This window comes from Rhinichthys klamathensis, unplaced genomic scaffold, assembly GCF_029890125.1.
Source record: "Rhinichthys klamathensis goyatoka isolate OS25496 unplaced genomic scaffold, OSU_Roscu_1.1 h1tg000088l_1, whole genome shotgun sequence".
In the NCBI taxonomy this organism is placed as follows: domain Eukaryota; kingdom Metazoa; phylum Chordata; class Actinopteri; order Cypriniformes; family Leuciscidae; genus Rhinichthys; species Rhinichthys klamathensis.
Genome location: NW_026606628.1, coordinates 368,480 through 391,063, shown reverse-complemented (window position 1 = coordinate 391,063; position 22,584 = coordinate 368,480). Strand labels below are relative to the sequence as shown.

Genomic DNA, 22,584 nt, shown 5'->3' with positions numbered 1-22,584 from the left:
CTGAAACTATAACATTCTCTTGCAAAAGAATTGTGTTCCTTCGAGAAAGGTATTAAAATACAATTTTTCCTCCCATTTCACATAATTTCCAAGTGAACGCAAAAGCATTACATTTCTCTTCCCAGCTTCCCTCCAAGCCCTTTAGGGGCTCAGAACAGATGCATCATTATGTGATTAAAACAACCCTCACTAATATGACCAATTATAAAGTGGATTGATACAGTAAATGTCATGCGCAAATGACCATGATAAAAACTAAACATCTATTTACACAAAGAAAAACATGCACAACAATATTTTAAAATGAATCCATGAACCTCTTTACACCAAATTCTTTGAGTTCTGAAATATTATACTTTTTATTTCTGTCATTGTGAAAAATTAATTAGCATTTATGCATTTGGCAGATGCCTTTATCCGGCACATTTATTTATATTATCCGGCTGGAATTAAACATGTGACTTTGGCATTTATTCACATGTCCAAACTTTTTTTTTTTTAAGAGAATTTTGTGCAGAAAAATGTTCATGAATATTTTTGCATTTGTGTTGTTTACTTGTCAGACTTGTTGTGAATAGGCCATAAAAAGTAGTGCACTATGACTATATCAACAATACAAAAATGGAGAGTTTGAGTTAATTCTTGAACATTCTTGTTTTGTTATAGAACAACACAAACATTGTATGTGATGTGAAGTATCCATGCACATCATTTTGCATCAACCATTTATTCTGATTAATCTAATGAACTTTGATTTACTGAACTGACTAGGTACAGATGAGGGAATCATCGACGCCTTTGTTTCATTAGAAGAGCTTCCTTATGTCTTAGCATAAAGAAAACTGACGGAGGAAAAATTCAGAAAGAAACATGCTGGCATGCATAGAGGGGTTAGGAAGCCACTAGGAGAAACTCAATATATCCAGAGGTGGAAAGAGGGCGTCACCTTGGTCAGCAAGTGAGAGGGCTTTCCTGCAATGCTTTTCAGAATGAGAGAGGTCTCCCTGTCCAGATACGAGTGCTTTGTGCAGAGAGAGAGAGGAGAGACAAGAGTCATTAGTGCTTTGATTAATAAACAATAATCATTGTTCATAGTGTGAAAGCATAAGGGAAAATTGTGAGCGATAATCACTACAACTAGATAGAAAATGGTCCCATCGAAACAGTTGCATGTCACATAACATATGATTCATTTCTCTATGGACAATCACTGTGGTTCGGTATAAGATGTTTGTTTGTTTTTTTGTAATAGCGTGCGTAATTAAATTATATGCTAAATGAATAAAATGTAGTAATAATAATAATACATTGAAATTGAGGTCAAAAGAATCTGCTAAATGATCAAAATATAATAAAATGTATATCAATTATTGCACACTTAAAGTACTTTATAGGTATCTGTCATTTCAGTTGATCTTGAAAAGAGACTCTCATTGGCTGGGCCCTTTTAGCCAATCAGAAAACTTCAGAGAAGTTAAACCAATAACAAAACACTGCGTTTTACATTTTCACGTTTGTTTATATATGACTTTGGAGGGGTTGGGAAAAATATATGCGGTTGGGGCGGGGTGTCCAGGTTTAGCAAAAGTTTGCAAACGACTGAATCACTTATCTATCATCGTTTATCTATCATCAATCATCTGTAGGTCAATCATGTTTGTCAGTAAAAATCTGTGGGATAGAAGGATAGATTAGTGAAATCCCTCCACATCAATCTTCTCTGTTCAACCACAGAGTCAAAGGAAGCATGCAACTCATTGACTGCATTCAGACAGCTTTAAATAGCTTCCTAAATCATTTCATCTGTGATCACACACTCATTCTGTTCAACGGACTAATTCCCAAAAGCTGCCCGGACAAACAGCAACAGGGACAAAAATACTAATCGCCCAACAAGAAGTTCGCATTTGTTGACTTGGCAATGTGAACTAGCCTTAATGAAAAGAAATGGTGCATGATGGCTTTCATTTAATTTAAGAAATAAAATGTAACTGATAACTGATGCATTTGAGAAGTCCGCATTTATTTAACCATACCAACAATGGGTTGAAAGTTAAACCTTTAAATATTTGGGTTAGACTACTATCAGCAAATAAATACAACCTAAACTGCTGCAAAATCCCTTATCTGTGTAATTAAGTCTGCAGTGAGGGTAAAAGCCGCTTTTATTTGGTTTTTCAGCTCATTTTAATGCTTAATCTGCTCTGCAAGAGGCCTGACGAACTCAGAGCACTCCAGAGACTGTTGCAACAGGTAGACAGCATAATCAAATGTCAATAATAATCAATATTCTCAACCCTTTTGTTCTCCCAGGTCCCCTACTACACTCTGAATATTCAAAGTCTTCTTCCGGTTTTTCATCATTTACTAGATAAGGATTATGGATTTTTAAATATATTTGTCTTCAATTTCTACCCCATAAAATATTTTAAAACTTATCATAACTAGAAAAATGTGTCATTATACAAATGCCCACAGAAACTTAATACTTAATCTTATTAATTTGCATGACTTTTTACTGTAGATCTAGAAATGACACTTTTAAAGATAAAGCTCCTATATATAGGTTTTTCAAAACAGTGGGAACACTGTTCCTTCAAAGAAAAAAAAATGTTGAAGGGGTGAATTAAATTAAGAAATATCTTGATTTTCAGATTTTAGTTGGTTTATTTTAATACTAGTTTTGTCTTATTTTAAATCATTGCATGTATCCTTCAAAGAGATCCCATGTCTCCATTAGAGATTTGACCAATACGAAGCATCGTTTACCTCTGAACTCGGCTGGTCATGTCCGTCCTGTAACCCGTCCTGATCAGACTTGGGTTTATCGATGTCCAGCGAGTCCATGCTGGACGCAGAAGCGGAGTTAATACTAGAGCGAGAGGAATGGGCAAAGGACCGCACCTCATGCTCTGTGACCGTACCCACGGACCCTGTCCTGCGATGATGATGATGATGGGAGGGCGGCCGCCTCACAGTGGAGGAAGAGTACGGTGCTGAGATCGTAGAGCCCAGGGACGTGGAGCTCTGCCTGGCTGCTTCGTCCATGCTTTGGGAGGCTTTTTCCAGCTGGGCTGTGATGTCATCCAGAGAGAAGTTGGATGCCAGCGAGGGTCTGCTGGTGGCGCTGCCCACTCTGACCGTAGATGCGGGCGAGGCGCGGGTACTGCTGCTGGTGCTGCCGCCACTGCTACTCGCCCCTCCGCTGCTGCTGCCCGTGTGCTTAGTGCTGTGACTGCGGCCGGCGGGGGGCTTCTGCCGGACTTTGGGGTCGCCGGCCAGTCCGAGACGAGAGGAAGCGCTGCTGGGCTTACCGATGGTGCTGAGCTCCTGCTCGATGGAACAGAGGTCTGCCATCAGAGCATCCAGATCCACTGCGTCACCCTGGTTCAGTGCCTCTGTAAGGAAACAAACATACACACACACAAACAAACATGTAAACAAACCAGCTAATTTAAGCATGCCAATATTTATTATGACTAAGGTAAGATGTATGTCTTAAGAGTTCATTGTGTATGCAAATATCCCAGCCAAACGGGCAGAGTCTGTGTTAGTGAGGATTCCATTTTTTGTGAATTAAGTAAACTCCTTAGCAAACCCTGTCTGTTTTGGGCAGATCTGTTCTGTGACCATTTTGTATATTCCTAAAGGAACTTTACTAAATCATCATGACTTCTAGAGGGGGAACATCTATTCTGAAATGATTATTAATTCATTGTGACTTATTGCTGAATACACTACCGTTCCAACATCTGATTGGTCAGTAAGATTTCGTTTTTTGGATAAAATTGACACTTTTATTCAGCAAGGACACATTAAATTGACCAAAAGTGACAGTAAAGAAATGTATAATGTTACAAAAGATTTGTATTTCATTTTAAAGTGTAACAATATTAGTGTATATAGTCCTTCATGAGGTCATAAGGACATTCGAATTTAAAGCCCCCAATGAAGTCAGTAATTGGAGAATATGTAGGCCCTTCGTCATGAGATCATAATGATTTTTAGGTAGACAATACATAATGATTCATAATGATCCTTGTGTAGTCAAAAATAACATCAATAATTTTGGAATCTATAGCCTCTGCCTGAGGTCATACTGATATTAGAATATTAACAATATAACATTGTCAATAATAATAGAATATTTTGTAATGTAGAGTGTATCCTGTGTATACCGTTGATGTTATAAACGGAAAAGCGGTAGGCCATGTTGGCCATGTTTGTCTCTTGTCTGAGAGGTGCTTTCTGCACCTTCTCTGGTCTCCCATCATCTAGACTCTAAAGACGACAAGACAGAGAACAAAAGAGTGATGAGACTTCACATATACAGTAGTTTCACCTGTGTCAGTACTGTTAATAAAACTGTAGAGGGATTTCAGGACTGTCTGATTAATTTAGAAAAATACAGATTATCACTGATGCAATTCAGAAAAATAAAGATTATCACTTATGTCATTCATTCCTTAATACATTTAGTAAAATCAGATCCAAAGCAAGCACATCCACAGAAAACCAATATGTTGCTCAAATTGGGTGCTCAACAAAGAAATTAATAAAAAAAGTAGGAAAAAAAGTCGTAGACTCCCTGGTGGTAACGTTTCGAGCACGTAAGCTCTTCGTCAGACATTTTGTTGCATAACATTAAAAACTAATAAAAGAAGCTTAAATAGTAAACCAAAATGCATCTATGAGGAAACTGCACGAAACAAGTTAATTGTAAGATCGACAGATTCTTCACGCTGCTTAAAGCCTCATGAGTTGTGACATCACAGATGTAATCTATACTGACAAACATGACATGTATGAAATTATTAGCTTCACTGCACCTACAGGATACGAATTTACAGGTTACAGGTCTCTCAGCCTCACCTTTGTGAGTTTGTCGAGCTCTCCGAGCCATGCTCCAAACATTTTGTCCAGGTCCTGGTCCTCTTTATCGCTGTCCTCCTCTGCAGCGTGATCTAGCTCATCATCTGAAAACTGCTCCATCTGAAACAGAGCACAGGACTGCTCAGAATTCATGGGAAATTAGACTTTCAAAAGGTGATTTAGTCTATTTTAATCGCTTCCGTAGACATCAGTGTTTTTCCAAACTAGTTGTTCTGTCATAATATTAATATTTGTAATACAGAAATAATGATACTGTGATGTTGAAAAGACAGTTTGTGAAGCTGTTTAAAACATATAGATCATGGACGTTTCCTACGGGGAGGCAAGGGAGGCAGTGCCTCGTTAAAAAAATGGATGAGAAATAATCCAAATAAACGAAAATATTACAAAATGTGACATTAAGTAAATTAACACTGTCCAACAGCAACAGCAGCAGGTAGAGTTACAGCGGGAGTCCGCGTCTCTCTTCTAAAAATCAATTGCCTCCCCTGAGCCCATTGATTTTTAACAGACCCCCTAAATCATTCGGTGGGTTTGGCGGGGGGTGATTGAGAATGAATGGGGGAAAGTCAATGCCTCCATCGCGCTGATTGGATATGACTGGTTTTAACTGGTTTGTGTGATAAATCCCGCCTCTTGTTTTCGTGCGTGTTAGCGAATTAACTGAATGAACACAATTATGCCATTAATGGGAGGACCAATTAAAAAGTAAGTAAACAACTCAGCCACTTAGATATCACCGCGTTATGTCACGTCAGAATCAAACTTGAAATGGCTGAAAACATGATAACTGGGGGTTTTAGTGAGCAACCAGCTTGGTGAAAGCTGTACATGTTTCAGAAAAAAATAAAAAATAAAAAGCACTGTCTATCAATGAACATTTGACAGTCGAAAAATTTGACATATGAACCTAAAACATGCTGCTTTCATTGGGCTCTAATGCACATGCGTTACTAAAGCCTGAGATTTCATGATCACACACTGCCCTCTGCTGGCCATGAGGACACATACAGCCTGATAATGCATGACAGACTGCACAAATTAATGTTACTCAAGGCCAATGTTGTCACTACTGTAAATTATGAAGTTCTTATGTAACATCACAAGCCCGAGTTTTCTTTGATCTCAGCACTCAAAGTATGAAAGATTTATCGATAACAAGAATCCCATCCTGTAGAATCTAACACTAAGCAGGACAGATGGAGACCTGGTGTGTGTGATGTACACATCTGAATATATCAGTGTCTTATCATCATGTTTATATCAGATGGTTTGGAAATCATCCTCTCCCGTTGTAAATGGTTTTGGCAAGCTTAGCAACAAGACATTTCAATGGCTGTTATTACACAGAGCCATTAAAAGTCTCCAGTGTCTAATGTTTCTGTACCACACATCAACCCTCATATGATAACACACACTTTAATAAGTAGTTTCACGTTTATCTGCTAGCCTCAATGAACAAAATAAGCACTGTGTTACACTGTGCGTAACAGAATGAGAGTAATCCTCTTACGTTATTAAAATTCCTCTCAGGTACTTTGGTCTGAAAATTTCCCGTCACTGGTGAGGAAACCTCGTGGACCGACTGTACCAGGGCACAGAAATCTCCAACGTAACCATGTTACGGGGAAAAAAAATAGACATGGGCTTTTTACAGTAGTTTTGTTGGAACAGTTTCCAAGCCAGTCGTTCTGAAGCCAGCATTCCATAGGTTATGTACGATATGCAGGGGGGGGGGGGTCATTTGCAATCTGGCAACCCTGTAATTGTGGGTCAGTCTTTCTCAAACATGCAGAAGGAAACTGGCCAGTGGGATGATGAAGTGCGAGCCAGATGTTCCAGAGTATAGATCTTCATCAGAACAGCCGGCAAGATCATTAGAGATGGGGACCAGAGACCACCGCAAATGTCTTAAACACACCAGCACAGCTGAAGAATTATCAACATCACTACATGTCCAAAGACCACAAAAAAATCTACTATATTTTGATGCTATCATTGTACAGTGATGGTATCATAAATCATAATACCATGGTATTTTGATGTTCATCACGGTTCAAAAGTTTGGGATCGATAAGATTTTATGTTTTTGAAAAAAGTATCTTATGTTCACCAAGGCTGAATTTGTTTGATCAAAAGTACAGTAAAAACAGTAATATTGTGAAAAAATATTACAATTTAAAAGAACTGTTATCTATTTAAATATATTTTACAGTGTAATTTATTCCTGTGATGACAAAGCTGAATTTTCATCATCATTACTCCAGTCTTCAGTGTCACATGATCCTTCAGAAATCATTCTAATATACTGATTTGCTGGTCAAGAAACATTTATTATTATTATCAATGTTGAAAACACTTGTGCTGCTTCATATTGTTGTTTCCATTAGAGCAGTATTTATTTGAAATTTAAATACATTTAGAATGTTACAAAATATTTATATGTTATTTTTGGTTCATATACATTTACATTTAATCATTTAGCAGACGCTTTTATCCAAAGCGACTTACAAATGAGGAGAGCAATAGAAACAGTTAAACTAACAATTGAACAACAATATGTAAGGGCTGTGACCCTTCCCAGTTTGGTCTTTTTATTCATTTTTTTTTATTAAACAGATATAGAGTAAAAGAGAAGAGAAAAGAAAAGAAAGTGTTAGTATTAATGGATCAAGTGTTGCCGAAAATGCGTCTTCAGCCGTTTTTGAAAATGGCTACGGACTCATTCCACCAGCATGGAACAGTCAAGGTAAAGGTCTGTGAAAGTGATTTTGTGCCTCTTTGAGATTACACCACGAGGCGACATCTCCATTAAAAAAATAATAATAATAATTTTTAAGTCCAAAAAGTTAAGGTATATGTTCATCTTATACAGTATAAGAACTGTCAGCTCATATCGGGGTTTATTCCAGCCTGGGTCAAATAACAACCTTATTCCTCCTCTCGTCCAGTCTCTACTTTTCTGTAAATGCAGTCTAAAAAGCCCCCTAAAGCCTCAAATATAGAGTAACTGGTTCATGCTAAATTCTAAACACATCGGTCTCAAGTTTCTGGAAAGTTTTCAGATTCAGATTCCACTTCTCGCATGTCCTCTTGGCTCGTTTCCGCGGCCCAGATCTTCCGAGCTATATCAGCAAATGTTTATGTTTAATCTGTGGAGAGAGAGAGAGTGAGCGAAACCAGGGAGAGAATTAAAGGGAAGCGTTTCGAGGAGCTGTGCTACAATTAGCTCCCTGCGGTTAGCAGCCCTGTGATTTGGGCCTGGACTGGCAGGCCCGGGGTGTGGGCCGCTCTGCGTACGGTACAGACACCCAAAGTGTGGTCCTTGCTGACACACACACTGGAAAAAGAGCGAGTGAGTATGCGTGTGTACATGTGACAACAACATCATCACCAGAAGGTCTGTGATCGCACGTGCTGCGAAGTCATGCCACGGCAGTCTAGTCTATTAGATGCTGGACCGGATTGCTTGGCTCGCACCTTGTCCGTTTTATGCAGATCCCGTCTGGAGAGACAGCGGCCACGTGTAGCGTCAAGCCTGCAGAGGAGGCATCTGTTTCCCATCACTGCCTTACACATTCCACACACAGCAAGCTATTCGCTCTGATGGAGTAAAGCAGGCGCTCCTGTTGCCTCCTACACGGGAGAGCTAGCAGCGGTAATACTTATTAAAAACAGCAACATGTGTCCTACCAACACTGCCACGCTCTCGCTGGGTTCACATTCTGTGAGCTTCTTGATTCCTATTTCAGATCCCTTCAACATAATTATCATCAAAAGAGATTTTAAAACAAGCTACTGCAAGTGCACCATTACCTTGATGCGTCAACTAGAAACAATGATGATTTCAGGGTGCTGCCGTATTTTCCGGAAAATAAGCCACACTGGGTCAAAATGTTGAGAGAGAGAAAAAAACATTTCGTATAAGTCACATTACATTCAGAAAAATCATAAAATACCTGTAAACAAAACACTATAAACATGTGTTTTAGTTCTCGCTACTTCACAACAGATCCTTTCAATTTAACAGTATTCAGAACAGAACAGGAATGAAAAACATAAGGACAAATTATAGTGACATTGATCATAAACAACATTTATTATAAACGCCAAACCTAAACTGGAACTACCGGTGAGTGGGAAAATATCTTTGGCTCATTCGGCATGAATCCAAATGTGCACATGTTTTATGTGCTTAATTGCATTATATAAGTTGCTTTAGAATGCAAGTTGCAGCATGTTTCGGATGATTTTTTTTTACTTATATTCCGGAAAATACTGTACTTGATGGGTTGTTGTCGATGAGTATCTAGTTCAGGGGTGTCCAATCCTGGTCCTGGAGGCCCAAGGTTCTGCAGAGTTTATCTCCGACTTGTCTCAACGCACCTGCCTGAAGGTTTCTAGTAATCCTGAAGAGTTGCTGATTCAAGTGCATTTAATTGGGGTTGGAACTGAACTATGCAGGAGAGTGGCCCTCCAGGAGCAGGATTGGACACCCCTGGTTTGGTTACTGAAGAGGGCTACCGTACCGATACTACAATGGTGTCAGATGCTGTACTAATGACATGGATCAGCATGATCATCTCTGAGTTTAATGTCAATTACACTGATACTAGTGAGTTTTAGAGCTTTAGTTTATCTGTCCAACAACAACAAAAAGCAACTTGGGCATGACCACTCTATCATCAAATCTTTCCACCTTATGTATGGTCTTTCTGTTTGGCTTCAGATTTTTCTATTTCTTCGGCCATACAGGTATGATTTTCCATTGGTAAAGCACTATAATAAGTGTTTGTGATTGTCTAATTTTAGCTCTTCGCATCACCAAACAACACAGCATTACTAGCGTGTCTATAGACACGGCAGCGATTCTCTATGACGTTTAGTGGAGCACCACAGGTCCACACATCAAATTCAACATGGTGTAATACATTGAGGGGGCGACCTGCACTATACATAATTAAAATAGAATAATAGTTTTTGGAATAATAAAAATATATATATATACATAATATATATGAGTACAGTCTTTATCTCATGAGAGTGTCACCATTTAAATGACGGAAGACAAAAACACAATTTAAATTCTAAATTTGTAAAACTTTTTACATTTGCGCCAAACTACTGAAAGTATGAGCAATATTATTAGTGTTACCAGCTTAACAAACATATTTAGCTAAGTGGAAAAAATAAAATAAGAAATTATAATGAATGGCAGTTTAGAAGTTACACATCATTTAAATTTGAACTGATAACAAATCATAAACAGCCATGGAAACATTAAATCTGAGGGCATGTAGCTGTACATGTGTGTAGGAGGACAGTCTGATGTGAACAGGAAGTGTGCAGGATGTAATGGATTCCTCATCCCCCTCGTGGCTTGTTGTGTAAGCCATCCCTCAAGATGAGAGCCACGCCAAACTTCTACCATGTCACAACAAACACACACTCCCTAAAGCAGTTCATCAAAATTCGTGATTCATTGCACTCGATGACATTTTAGATTATGTAACTAACAGCCCATCAAATTCTTAACTGATCCTAGGTCAAAAAAATCGCATCGCAATCTAGAACAAGCTCAAATCTCCACCCAAAGCTGCCATTTCATAATAAACCAACCTGCCAGAGTAGTGCCAGAGGAATCCAGCATCTATCTGAGATGTGGATTTCCTAAGAACCCTGATAAATGAGCAGCTAAATCCTGAAGAATTAATTCAATGGTGATAACTGTTGGGCAGCTCCACAGATGTGCTGTAACGCGCTGGAAATACCAGTGCATTTACTCAGTGATGCCGTCTGACACCAATGGACGGCAGGTAATCGGATGACCCTCGAACCAATGAGATCATCACAGTTGTTTGCTTTGTTGACTCAAAAGCCACCCAGTGTCCAATACAATATCTGAAGGTCCTCTATATTACATAATATTAACAGAACTAGAACAGTCATATATATTAACTATATTGTTAACAGAAACTGGAAGTGTCGTTATAGGTAAATTAACCACAACTCATTTTCTGATTTCGGAGGATTCAATAATAACAATAGTCACTGAGGGAAAACAAAAATATACTGTGTATATATATATATATATATATATATAATTTAATCTAATAATTTTAAGTTATCTTAAATCTTAGTCCACAAGTACCAACACCACAAACATTGTTATGATAATATCATAACACTGTTATGATAATCTTGGAAAGTAACTTAGCATAAAAAGTAACAACAATGGCTGGATCCCAAATGGCACACTCCAGCCTTGTGGACCTCCTTCGAGTTCACACTTGGTGACGTCAGGAAGTGCAGACCTTAAAGGGGCGCCTAAGGAGACCACGAGGGCACGCGAGAGTGTATTTTGGGAAAGGCTTGATGACATTATGCCACCGAAAGTCAAACAGCCACGAAACTCCTCCCCTCATTTATCTGATTGGGTGTTCGCAATAATTCCTGGGTAGGTAACTCGTGTGGAGGTTCGAAGTCCGCATCGAGTGCACAAAGGCGGCGCACGCGAGCACACTTCTGAGCGCTGAAATGCTGAATGGGACACCCTACGGACTCGTACACTTGGCGAGCACGCGCAATTTAAAGGGGTCATATAATGCCATTTTTGTACAAGCTAATATGATTCTTTAGGGTCTAAATTAAAACTTTGTAATATACTTTAATTAAAAATTCTCATTAGTATTGTAAGAAAACACTTATTTTACCTGGTAAAAAAACAGCTCTGTTTTCAGCACGCCGTTTCAGTGTATATGACTTTAAATGATCATGAGCTTTGCTGACTCCGCCTCTCTGTTCTATGCGTACACCAGAGCCGGCTCTGGCGTACACCATTTGTAAAACAATAACACAATAACCATAACACGTTGTTCAGTATAAACGTGGGATTATGCATTATATTGAGAACGTCATACATAGAAAACATGCCGTAATGTACCCTGAGTGTAAACCTTAGACGCATTCATTGTGAAGCGTGCAGCTAGCGATTTACAAGGATTAATATAAATATTAATATAAAGTTTAATAAAACGTTACACTCACTTCAGTTCTTCTGGTCTGGAGCAGCTGCAGGAACACGAATAGATGGTACTGATCCTTTCAGAAGCAGCTTCTTAGCAAAACCAGCTTTATACCTCCTCGTTTATAAAGCAGTCTGGTGTGTGAAATGATTCGCGCAAACATGAGAGCATTGACGTTGCTCGTGGGGAATATTCCCTTCGAAAACAAACTCAGCCACTGCGTCTTCGGCGGTTCGGATTTAGGAACATTAAAATGACTGCTGTGTTTTTTATTACACCCAAGAACAGAACACCACAATCGCTTAGACGCCATTCTGCTCATAGACAGTGCTCCAGCATATCAACAATGACCGCGCCGGTCCGCGCAGACTATGATTGACAGCTAGCTCACGAGCGAGGGCGGGTGTGTGTCAATCAACAATCGTGGGAGGGGCGTGCGAGCTTGTGACGTCACAGGCTCGAACGGCTCGATTTGAGGCAGGGGAAAACATATAAGGAGATTAAAACAAAACCACTGGGTGGATTTTTATCATTATATGATGGCTGTGTACAGGCACTGCCAACACACATTTCAGTACAATCAACTTGTAAAAGTGCATGTACCATTATATGACCCCTTTAAGGCCACGAGACCGCGAGTCCACATGAGGAGTACCATTTGGGATCCAGCCAATGTATTTATTTTTTATAATGAGTAATGTAATATTGTTTTTTTTTTTTACTAGCATTTCTCAACAGCAAGATATGCTTGTATTCTCAGATTATCTGTCTTTCCCATGATCCTAACTTCACGCTGTTTGCAAATGGACAACAACTGTGTGAATTGTGCTTCCCACTGCCTAACCTTATAATCTTTGATCTCTGAGTCAGAGGTCAGTATGTGTGATAAAAGCGGCCCATGAAACCCTGGTGTCTGGCATAACTTTAAAACTGGGAATGCTAAAGACACTAAGCATCAATTTATACCATTATCAAGCCCAACAGTGAAAGCATAATAATGTAATTTAAAGTGCATTGCTGGGGAGTTTGGGCCAATCAGAGGCTTTAAGCTCTATAAAGCAGCCTGTTAAAAATTGATGCAAGGAGGCTTTGAAGTGGGGTTGTGACCCCTGTACATTCTTTCACACAACACATGGCGGGTCTCATAGAAAGTGTGTGTGTGTGTGTGTGTGTGTGTGTGTGTGTGTTTAATGAGTATGGTAAAGCCAGGAAAAGCACAGATACACTGACATAAACCGCAGACCTGCAGCTCATCAATACATTACCACATTCATCACCTGTGCATGCATCAAATGACCGTACATACTCACAGTTCTAAACATGAGTCCACAAACGGGTTATATTAAATGGGCATAAATCAACAGGCAGAGGATACCATTCAAAAGTTTGGGGTCAGTAAGATTTTTTTTCATTTTGAAAGCAATGAATATTTCTAAAATAATGAAAAAACGCATCATTGTTTCCACAAAAAAATTAAGCAACAACTCTTTTCAACATTGATAATAATAAGAAATGTTTCTTGAGCAGCAAGTCAGTATATTAGAATGATTTCTGAAGGATCATGTGACACTGAAGACTGGAGTATTGATGCTGAATATTCAGCTTTACATCATAGGAATAAATTACATTTTAAAATATATTCAAATAGAAAAAGAGTTATTTTAAATTGTAATTATATTTAACAGTAGTACAGTTTTTCTGTATTTTTAATCAAATAAATGCAGCCTTGGTAAGCATAAGAGATTTCTTTCAAAAATAGTAACAAATCTGACAAACTGGTTTCAATCATGTTGCGTTTCCTACAATTCCATGACCAGATAATGATTCCAAATGATTGACTCTACTTCTTTGTATGGTTTGTATCAAACATCACACAGTGAAAATTTGAAATTAATTTAAATTTAAAGAAATTATTATTAGCATTAACTTATGCAACAACAAAAAAATGAACTTACTGTAACAGTTATAAGCATGCTGCCATGTTAAAATAAATTGGCAGTGACTTCAAATTAGTCAGTACTACCCTAAACCCTTCAGAGTGCTCATTTCTTAGTGAGTGTGGCATAGGGATCCTCACTTTCAAGTGGAATTCTCCCCAAAATTGTGGGTTTATTTGATTAAAAGCATTCCTCTAAAATCGTCAGCATTACCTTATGTGACATTTGGAGGCAACAAACAGCTTTAACAGCAAGTGTGCATTGTGAACTCAACATCCAATGAATTTCCTGAAACATGAAACTTCACAGTCTTGGAAGGAACTGCGGACACGTGGCTCAATCCAAACAATCCTTGCCCTTTTGCATCCATGCAAACCTTATCCAACCCCAACTACTGAAACAATGTAAAAAGCAGAGGTGAAATTTACATGAGAAGCCAAACGGAAAAAAGAAAGAAAACATTAAGGTAGACAACTAAAGGATGGGTGCAGGACCTGCCAAAAGCTAATAGGATTGTGCTTTTGAAAATAATTATATTTCGTTGACTGAGTGGTCACTCATATGATGTAGAAATACACAGTTTACCATGGAGACTGAAGTATGTATAGCAAGTTTGAACTGTGATGGTAAAATCTGATTAAATTCTTTAGAAACCGCCGTTAGAGCATCATAATGCTACATTTGCTAGTTCCCACTTACCTGGCTTTCAGCAGATCGGTTAGAACTTTCAGGATAACTTTACATCACCTAATTAATATTCATGAGCCAACTGATGGTTTATATTAAATCCCTTTACATTTCTGTTCTTAAAAAAAACCCGTCAAAAACGCTATGAAAGTAGAAAAACCTATAATCAGGGCATTTAGAGAGTATTTTCCATTCACAGGTCCAGCATTCATCTGATACAGACGTGGTTTATTCCAAAAGCTCAGAGCTCTGTGTCCTTGGGGGCTGCTTTAGTTTGCAGATCTCTGGTTTATTCACTCCAACTTCAGGAGCAATAAAGAGACAAAGATGGATTTGGTTTGGATTGTTGTTGGGCTAAAGTACAGTAACCCTATGATGTCTGGGCATAATTACAAAGAAGCATCCACCTTCCATGTGGAGCACAAGTGGAAATGTTCCTCCAACCACACCACCAACTCAAGTTCAGTGACTCTCAGTAAAACATAGAGGAGCATTGAGGAGCGTTTTCCCACGACTACGACTACGGCACAGCTGTCATCCTCAGGGATGGGTGACTTGGGACACGACCGCAGTAAGCTCCTCGCACGAGGCAGATTCCAGCTGAGCTGTGGTGAGGATACAAGCAGAACGTCGAGGCAGAAAGAAACTCCTTCAAATAAGATCCAGATTTTCCTTCATTCCCTCTGCCTTCATCGCGAAGAGAAAAACAAATGTACTCGTGGTGAGGACGAGCTGGCCTCAGTCATCGTAGGAAAAAATGAAAATGAATCAACAAGAGTGTCCAACTCTCAACTTAGTATTCCAGATGTGAACGAGGGAGCATGGAAACACACAAACACAACACATTCTCTCGCTTACGTCCAAAACCACTCTAAAAAAGACCCAAAAAACATCAAACTAGGGGGCAAAATGGTTGACGAGTGAGGTTATTGGGTACACATTCAAAGTTTGAAAATATTAAGTTTTTCCTCCCTGCATTCCTCTCATTTCCTGCCTGTTTATCTCCGTTCTTTCTTGCGATTTGTGATTACTCCCGAGAGAAAGCGAGGAGTGTCAAAGGCAGTGAGCCCAAGACAGTCTTCTGCGTAGTCAACATAAACATTACCAGGGCGATGTTTAGACTGAAGTTAAGGGCACAGTGAATTTGCGATTAAACTGTCTGCAAGTAGGCTCTTTATAAATGTTCAAAACAAAAACAGAAAGAAAGACAGGGGGAGAGAGAATACGAGGAAAAGAAAGGAGTTTTTATCTCTTTTCAGTATCAAAGGTAGGTCCCCTGGCAAACCACTGTGTGTGGACACCACACACACCCGCATCTAGACGGGGACCAAAATAGAAAAGCAAATCTTAAAGGGGGGGTGAAACACTCAGTTTCACTCAATCTCATGTTAATCTTGAGTACCTATAGAGTAGTATTGCATCCTTCATATCTCCAAAAAGTATTTAGTTTTATTATATTTATAAAAGAAAGATAGGCTGTACCGAGTCTTTCCGGAAAAACCCGAGCGGGTGGAGGCTTGCCGTGTGGGCGGAGCTAAATAATCACGACACGAGCGCGCGAAGCTTTTGCGTTGAGAGCGTCTGGAAGCTGTGAGTGACATCCGAAAATAAACCATGGCTAACAATCAGATAGTAATCCAATGCAGAACAAGGATCTAAACAATACTAAGGGCTCGTTCATACAGAACGCGTTTTTGCTCACAAAAACGTGAGATGGGCAGTGAAATGCATGGGTGAAAACCATAAGGTCTCGAGCGGTTTTTTTAAAAATAGAAATGATTTGAACTTGAGCGCAGTGTTTTTAGAACACCATGTCATGCGCGAGTTTTATAACATTTGTGTGTTGTAAACAGACAGACTCGTGGTTTATGAGGACATGATTTATTTTTACAATAAACAAACTGACACCTACAGTGGCCAGCTAAACAAATGTATTTAAACACACACACACACACACACACACACACACCATACATCGCATGCTCCATAGATATACATTAACTGTATGTGATCATGGTGTTTACTTGCTGTGCTCACACGCCGATAGTTAACAACTCACAGACATTTGAAGCAGTTTTACTCACCGCCTGCGGTTCCAACGCACCACCGTGAACCTTTATCGTTGGGACTGCTCCATCTTAAAAGTATTAGGCAATCTGCAAATCCGGCGTTGAACTGGGCCTTGTTTATAAAACTATTACCGTCGAAATAAAGGGAACAAACAAAAACACTTGCACAACTCCGTTGCTGCTCTGGAAAAACAAAATCCATCCACTGGTCCCTTAACGCTGGGTTCTTTGGAAATTTGTGCAGTGTTGTCTTGCCCTGGCAACCAAAAACACACTTTTTTGGTGCCATTTTTTTAATTGCAGCGCAGCCGACCGAGCCCAGCGCTCTGATGGGCATAGGCGTACTCTCGCACGCACTAGGCTACAGATGCGCGCGCGCCCTTCCGGGAGAAGTGCCCTTAAGACCCGTATAAGGAAATTCCGGCCACTCTGATGTCACACACGCCCGTATTCGAAAAAAACTTTCCGAAACTTGTGACAACCCGGAAGGAGCATTTTTGGAACAGAATTACTCCATCAAACTTACAACTTCAGTTTTGAAACTTTGTCCATGTTTAGCATGGGAATCCAACTCTTTAACAGTGTAAAAAACTCACTATGCATGAAACAGCATTTCACCCCCCCTTTAAGAGAGGTTTGTGGTTCTCACGGGCAAATAAAAGCAAGTGACAGCACTATAAAGGTCATCACCAGAGATCAAGGATAAGTTGACTAAATAAACATTGGAGAACATTCACAAATTTTAACCAAAAAGACTGTAGTCGGGACAATGACAAGAGTGTTCATAGTAAAATAATAAAATCAAATAATAAAAATCTTAGGAAACTTAAAAGAAAATTAGAAATGTTTCCTTGGCAACTAAAATAAATAGGTTTAAGTTACTTCCTGTTTTAGGTTTTTGCATGTTGGTCGCACCACATGACTTTGGTGGACAAAAGTTCTTCAAAATACTAATAATCTGTGAAGCAGTTTTCCTAAAATCCATTATTTCCTCTAAGAAATAATAATAATAATAAAAGATTATGCAATCTTTACGCCAGACTTCCATAAAAAGGTTTTATTTTTCAGAATTTCATTCTTTGGCAAACCTTCTTTCCTTCATTCAAATTTATCACCCTGACATTTTTTACTTTATTCCCCCCAAAAATATCAGAATTACCTTCCCATCACAGAAGAGCTGTATTCAAGTTATTCTATGTATGAAATGAACTTTATGCTATTTTTGAATAAATTAATAGATTTAGAAAAACAACAGCACACAACAAATAAGACCAGGCGTAACGGCTTTCAAATGGTAAGTTGGATAAAGTGCATGACACATGGTGTCCTGGTAGTGTGAAAATCAGTCTCCTGCTCAACAGATGGTCCAGTCTAACATAAATCATCTAAATCAAGTCAGCGCAGGTTGTCAGAAACCACATACAACAGACACACTGAGGTGCAGGGATGCTGGTACTCAGCCACTAGCTATGTTTCCATCCACACGTTTTTATCCGCATTAAGTGATATCGAATGAAAAATGCCTTATGGAAACAGTAAAATTCGATTGAATTTCATGAATATCGGCTCAAATGAAATACGATCGGTCTCATCGGATTTTATCTTGATCGATATACGGCTTATGCGATAAACGCGGATGGAAACGTTATTATGGTGCGATCCATTTTGCCTAGTAAAACTTTGTTCGCAAATGTTGGCTTGAATGTTGTGCAATTCGATGAGAAAATGAATGGAAACACCTTAACATGTCTCAAATCAATTCGATATACCAATTTGATCGCAAAACAGCATGTGACGTCATTACGCACAGGTTTTTATCCGCTTTAAAGCCGTTTGATGGAAACACACTTTCACCAGCTTTATTCGCATGAGGTTTTTTACCGAACTTCAGATAATTCGATTGACAAGTGGATGGAAACATGGCTAATGTCACTGTTTCTGGCACAATCCCTACATGTGGGAGCGATCATAGGCCGTATTCCCACTGATCCCACAACACTCCTATGGAACTGAGATCCTTAAGCATTATTAAAGCAGCCATTTATTTACGAGACAGACTGAAAAACAAAAGTATGCGTGTGACTGAGTGCCACATTGTGTTCGGGGAAAAACAGATTGAAATGTGAAAAAAGAGACTGAAAAAAAAGAGCAAGAATCCAGTTGAGGATGTGTGGTGGAAATGTTTAAGACCCCTCCAGCGGGAGCATTTTATCCAAGACTGATGGAATATGTCCTACTGAACAGGTCTGACGAACAAAGTCAAGATTGCCTTTCCATTTACTGCACGGGGCCTGAATGGTTATTTCCACTAAAAAAAATGGTTCACTCTCAGCAAAAGTTTACATTCGGTGCCTCGTTCTCATGAGCTCTACATTCCAGTCTATGAGATCAGCTGCTCCAAGATCCAGTAACACGCTAGATAGATACCTAGATTTAGTGTGTCTTCAGTAACATATGATGTTCTTTCACACAGGCCTATAGATCTTTGTCAAAAGCATTCATTACAATGCATACAAAAGCATATCATTACAATGTCAATTTGTTATCAATGTACTGTAATAACTTATAATAACATTTTAAGACTAAGAAAAAAAGCAATGAATCTGAATTTTAGCCTCCATGGCCTGCTTAAAAAGCCTCCGGAAAGACATTTGGAGGTCTCATTCAGATCTGGCTCTATTCTAGTATGGAACATCCACTTTTTTCACTGATCCAATGATCCAATCATCCACTGATCCAATCAATTCCTGATGAGTAAAACAAGTTCTGCACTACATTTTTTTTTTTTTTTTTTTTTATGAAATATTTAATTTCATTCTAAATTGGATTATTATAGATGCAAAACGAATGCCTAAGAAAATCACCAATAAAATCCAATCAAATCAACCCTGAATGGTTACTAAATGTATTGAAGTAGAACATGTTTTTTCAGAAAAGATTTGAAAAAGTTGTGACAGAGTGATTTTAAAGACTCTTATCAAGGGTGCAAGGCTCAAATCTGGACATGGACCAAGTGTTCAACCTTTTTCACTGGGTTCAATTGTGGCTATTCAAATTTCATGACCAATGACAAACAAACTGTTGAACTAATTCGCTATCTGCTACTGCTAGTCAGAGGCAGCTGGTGTTAGCAGACAGGACTTTCTTACTCTAGAGGCCTTCTATTTGGGCAAACATTTCAGAAATTGAAAAGTTTTGTTCATAAAATCAATAAAATAACAGCCACTGGAAATCCACTGTAGGAAGACAGACGAGGTAACATAAAACTGGCCATTGCTCTGGGCGGCTCTAAAGTCACACTCATGTCGTTGCGTAACCATGTGCTGTAATTGCTGTGTTCAATTGCTGTGTAATGTACCAGCCCTGTGTAAAAACAGAAGCCAGTCTACATGACCTTTCTGAGCTAAAGAAAGAACATGAAAACTGTCTCGCTACCACCCGAGCTACACCCATCACATATCCGTCACTGGACCGCACTTTTCCATTAAATAGTTCCTGGACAGAAGTACACTGAGGACTCAAAAAGCAAAATTCTGGAAAACACTTCAAAGGGTTGTGTGATTATTCATGGCTACTATACAGTATGTGGAGGATGTTTTTAAATACTCCATGAAATCAATATTTCGTGGCTTTTAGTCCATATGTGCTAGCTTTTATGTCATATGTATCAATACAGTGATATACTTGTGTACTCCTTAAAGTTGATCAAATTAATGTTTGTCTATTTAAGTTAAGCAATACTTTCTATTTAAGGAAAACAGACCAAAAATATCAATGATTTACATTTTAACTGTGAACACAGGCTATAATCAACCAATCAATCAACCAACCAATCAACCAACCAACCAATCAATCAACCTACCAACCAACCAATCAATCAACCAACCAACCAACCAACCAACCAATCGCCTAGGCATTTAATTAATATCCCCTGCTCAAACCTTTTGTTTCAATTGGAAATATTTCAACACAGGAAGAAAAACATGTTTTTTTTTTTTTTTAATAAATGGCATGGGTTTTTTAAATAAATGCACACACAAGCTCAATGTCTGTAAAAAAAAATTAAGTGCCAAATCAACCGAACTCTTTGATCATACATTAATTCAATATGTTAATCAGGATTCAGTATAAGAAAAACATATCCTCTTTGAAGATGTGGAGTTTATTTTCCTACGGAATGCATTGGATTAGATGTTTATAAAATTAAAGTCAGAGTCAAATAATATCTCAGCGGCACCACAAAGTCTCCATTGTTTATTACATCCAGAACCAAGTCATCCAATCACAAAGTAACATCTAGAGCTCAACACAAAACCTTGTAGTGACCAGACAGATAGTGGAGATGACCAGGAAGAATGTGAACAAATCAATCACAATACATGTTAAAATGTTTTTACACTAAGTGCAAAACATGCAGTGCAAAGCAGAAATCTGTGATGTCGCCGCTTTCACAATGAAGGCATAAAGAAACCCATGTGTCAATTAATTCGGTCCAGGGCGTTGACTCTTAACTAGTTACAGGTTTAAATTTGTTGCAGACTTGCACAGATGGCACTATTTTCTACATAAAAGCAAGAATTTCAGTGCTCCTTTCCTGGAACGAAGAACACTAAATCCTCCATGCAGTTCCCTTTTCACTGCTCTCATTATTGTGAAACTATCGTCAATGTTTCCCAACTTGATGCCACTGCAGCGTTCCAGAGTCTGTACTAAAATAACCTTGTGAGTTAATAGCAGGAGATGTGTATTTTTTCAGTCAGATCTACCATGCTTCTGTTGCCAGTCATTTCCACATCCCAGACCAGGATAAACAAAGAGCCATCCAATACTCTCCCTGGTCAAACGCCTCCAACCTCATGAAGTCATAAACACACACAAATCATTTAACAGCATCTTCACACGCGAACGAACAGAAACAAAACTTGACATGAGGCTATAATTTGGTTTAAAAGACAATAGATCCATGATATTTTACAGATAATAAATGTCCATTAATTTGGTTTGTTTGGGTGGGAGAATGTACAAGTGGTTCATTTGCCAAAAAAGGATGAAAACAATGAAAAGAGGATGATCCTTTCAAACAGAAGCTATGGAGAGATGAAAAGAGGTTGTTTCCCGTCTCTCCACAAGCAGGATGCAGGTCATTAATCAATGGTGTGTGTGTGTGTAGGAGGGTAATACTGTTGATTTGTAGATAGTCTCAATAGCCTATTTTTGCCTGTACCAAGAACAATTTTACTTCACCAGAAAATCAATACAGTGATAGCTATACAGGGATTTTTGTTCAGAAATTTGTTCCTAATGCTTCAAATTATGGCTGCATGACACTGAATAAAAATGTGATGTGCGATAACTTGTTAAATGTGATATTCAATATGGGATACGATGTTGCTTTAAGTGTGTAAAATCAATTTAAATTAGATTTTAAAACTGAAAATGATATAACGAATATATATGTTTCACATTCTTTCTGGGAAAAGAAAGCATCACTACACATGAACAGCAGTGTTTTAGCATTACATAATAAGTAATGTCACAAATCTAAAATATCAACAACTATTTACTCAACTTGGTAATATATAGTTATATCAACCTGAAAACTTGACATCAAGAACATTCAGGTAAACAAAAACACCTGAAACCAGGGGTGGACAATTACTTATTTTTGTTATTTTAATTTATCTTTGTTATTAAAAATAAAATTACAAACAATAGAACAAATACAATAAAACAAAGATACAAATGAAATACACCGTGCTTTAAGTTTTTCAGGTAGGCCTACATTAGATCTAACAGTAGCATTCAAGTAAGAAACAATACAGAAACGGAATAATCAAATGTAACTAAAACACTGCATAGTCTTCACATGAATTAAATGCATATATTGATTCATAATAAAGCTACAAAAGTTAAGTCAAGAGCAGTGAGTGATTTTCTCTTTTTATCTTGTTGTTTGATACACAGCAGCAGGTT

The 22,584-nt window shown here is 38.4% G+C and overlaps 1 protein-coding gene across 3 annotated transcripts in view; it reads right to left on the bottom strand.

Annotated features, from left to right (window-relative positions):
* The window catches only part of raph1a (Ras association (RalGDS/AF-6) and pleckstrin homology domains 1a), a 75,120-nt gene that overhangs the window by 23,001 nt on the left and 29,535 nt on the right, over positions 1 to 22,584 (bottom strand). Inside the window, exons 1-5 of one of the 3 annotated variants that reach the window (XM_056251684.1) lie at positions 8,710 to 8,730; positions 4,873 to 4,992; positions 4,179 to 4,281; positions 2,770 to 3,398; positions 947 to 1,021 (exon numbers count right to left, since the gene is read on the bottom strand). In XM_056251684.1, the coding sequence (XP_056107659.1) occupies positions 947 to 1,021; positions 2,770 to 3,398; positions 4,179 to 4,281; positions 4,873 to 4,992 (927 nt within the window). In that variant the 5' untranslated portion in view covers positions 8,710 to 8,730. Of the gene's footprint in view, positions 1 to 946; positions 1,022 to 2,769; positions 3,399 to 4,178; positions 4,282 to 4,872; positions 4,993 to 8,709; positions 8,731 to 22,584 lie in introns of those variants that run through there. The other 2 variants (XM_056251683.1, XM_056251685.1) reach the window with 2 other exon arrangements.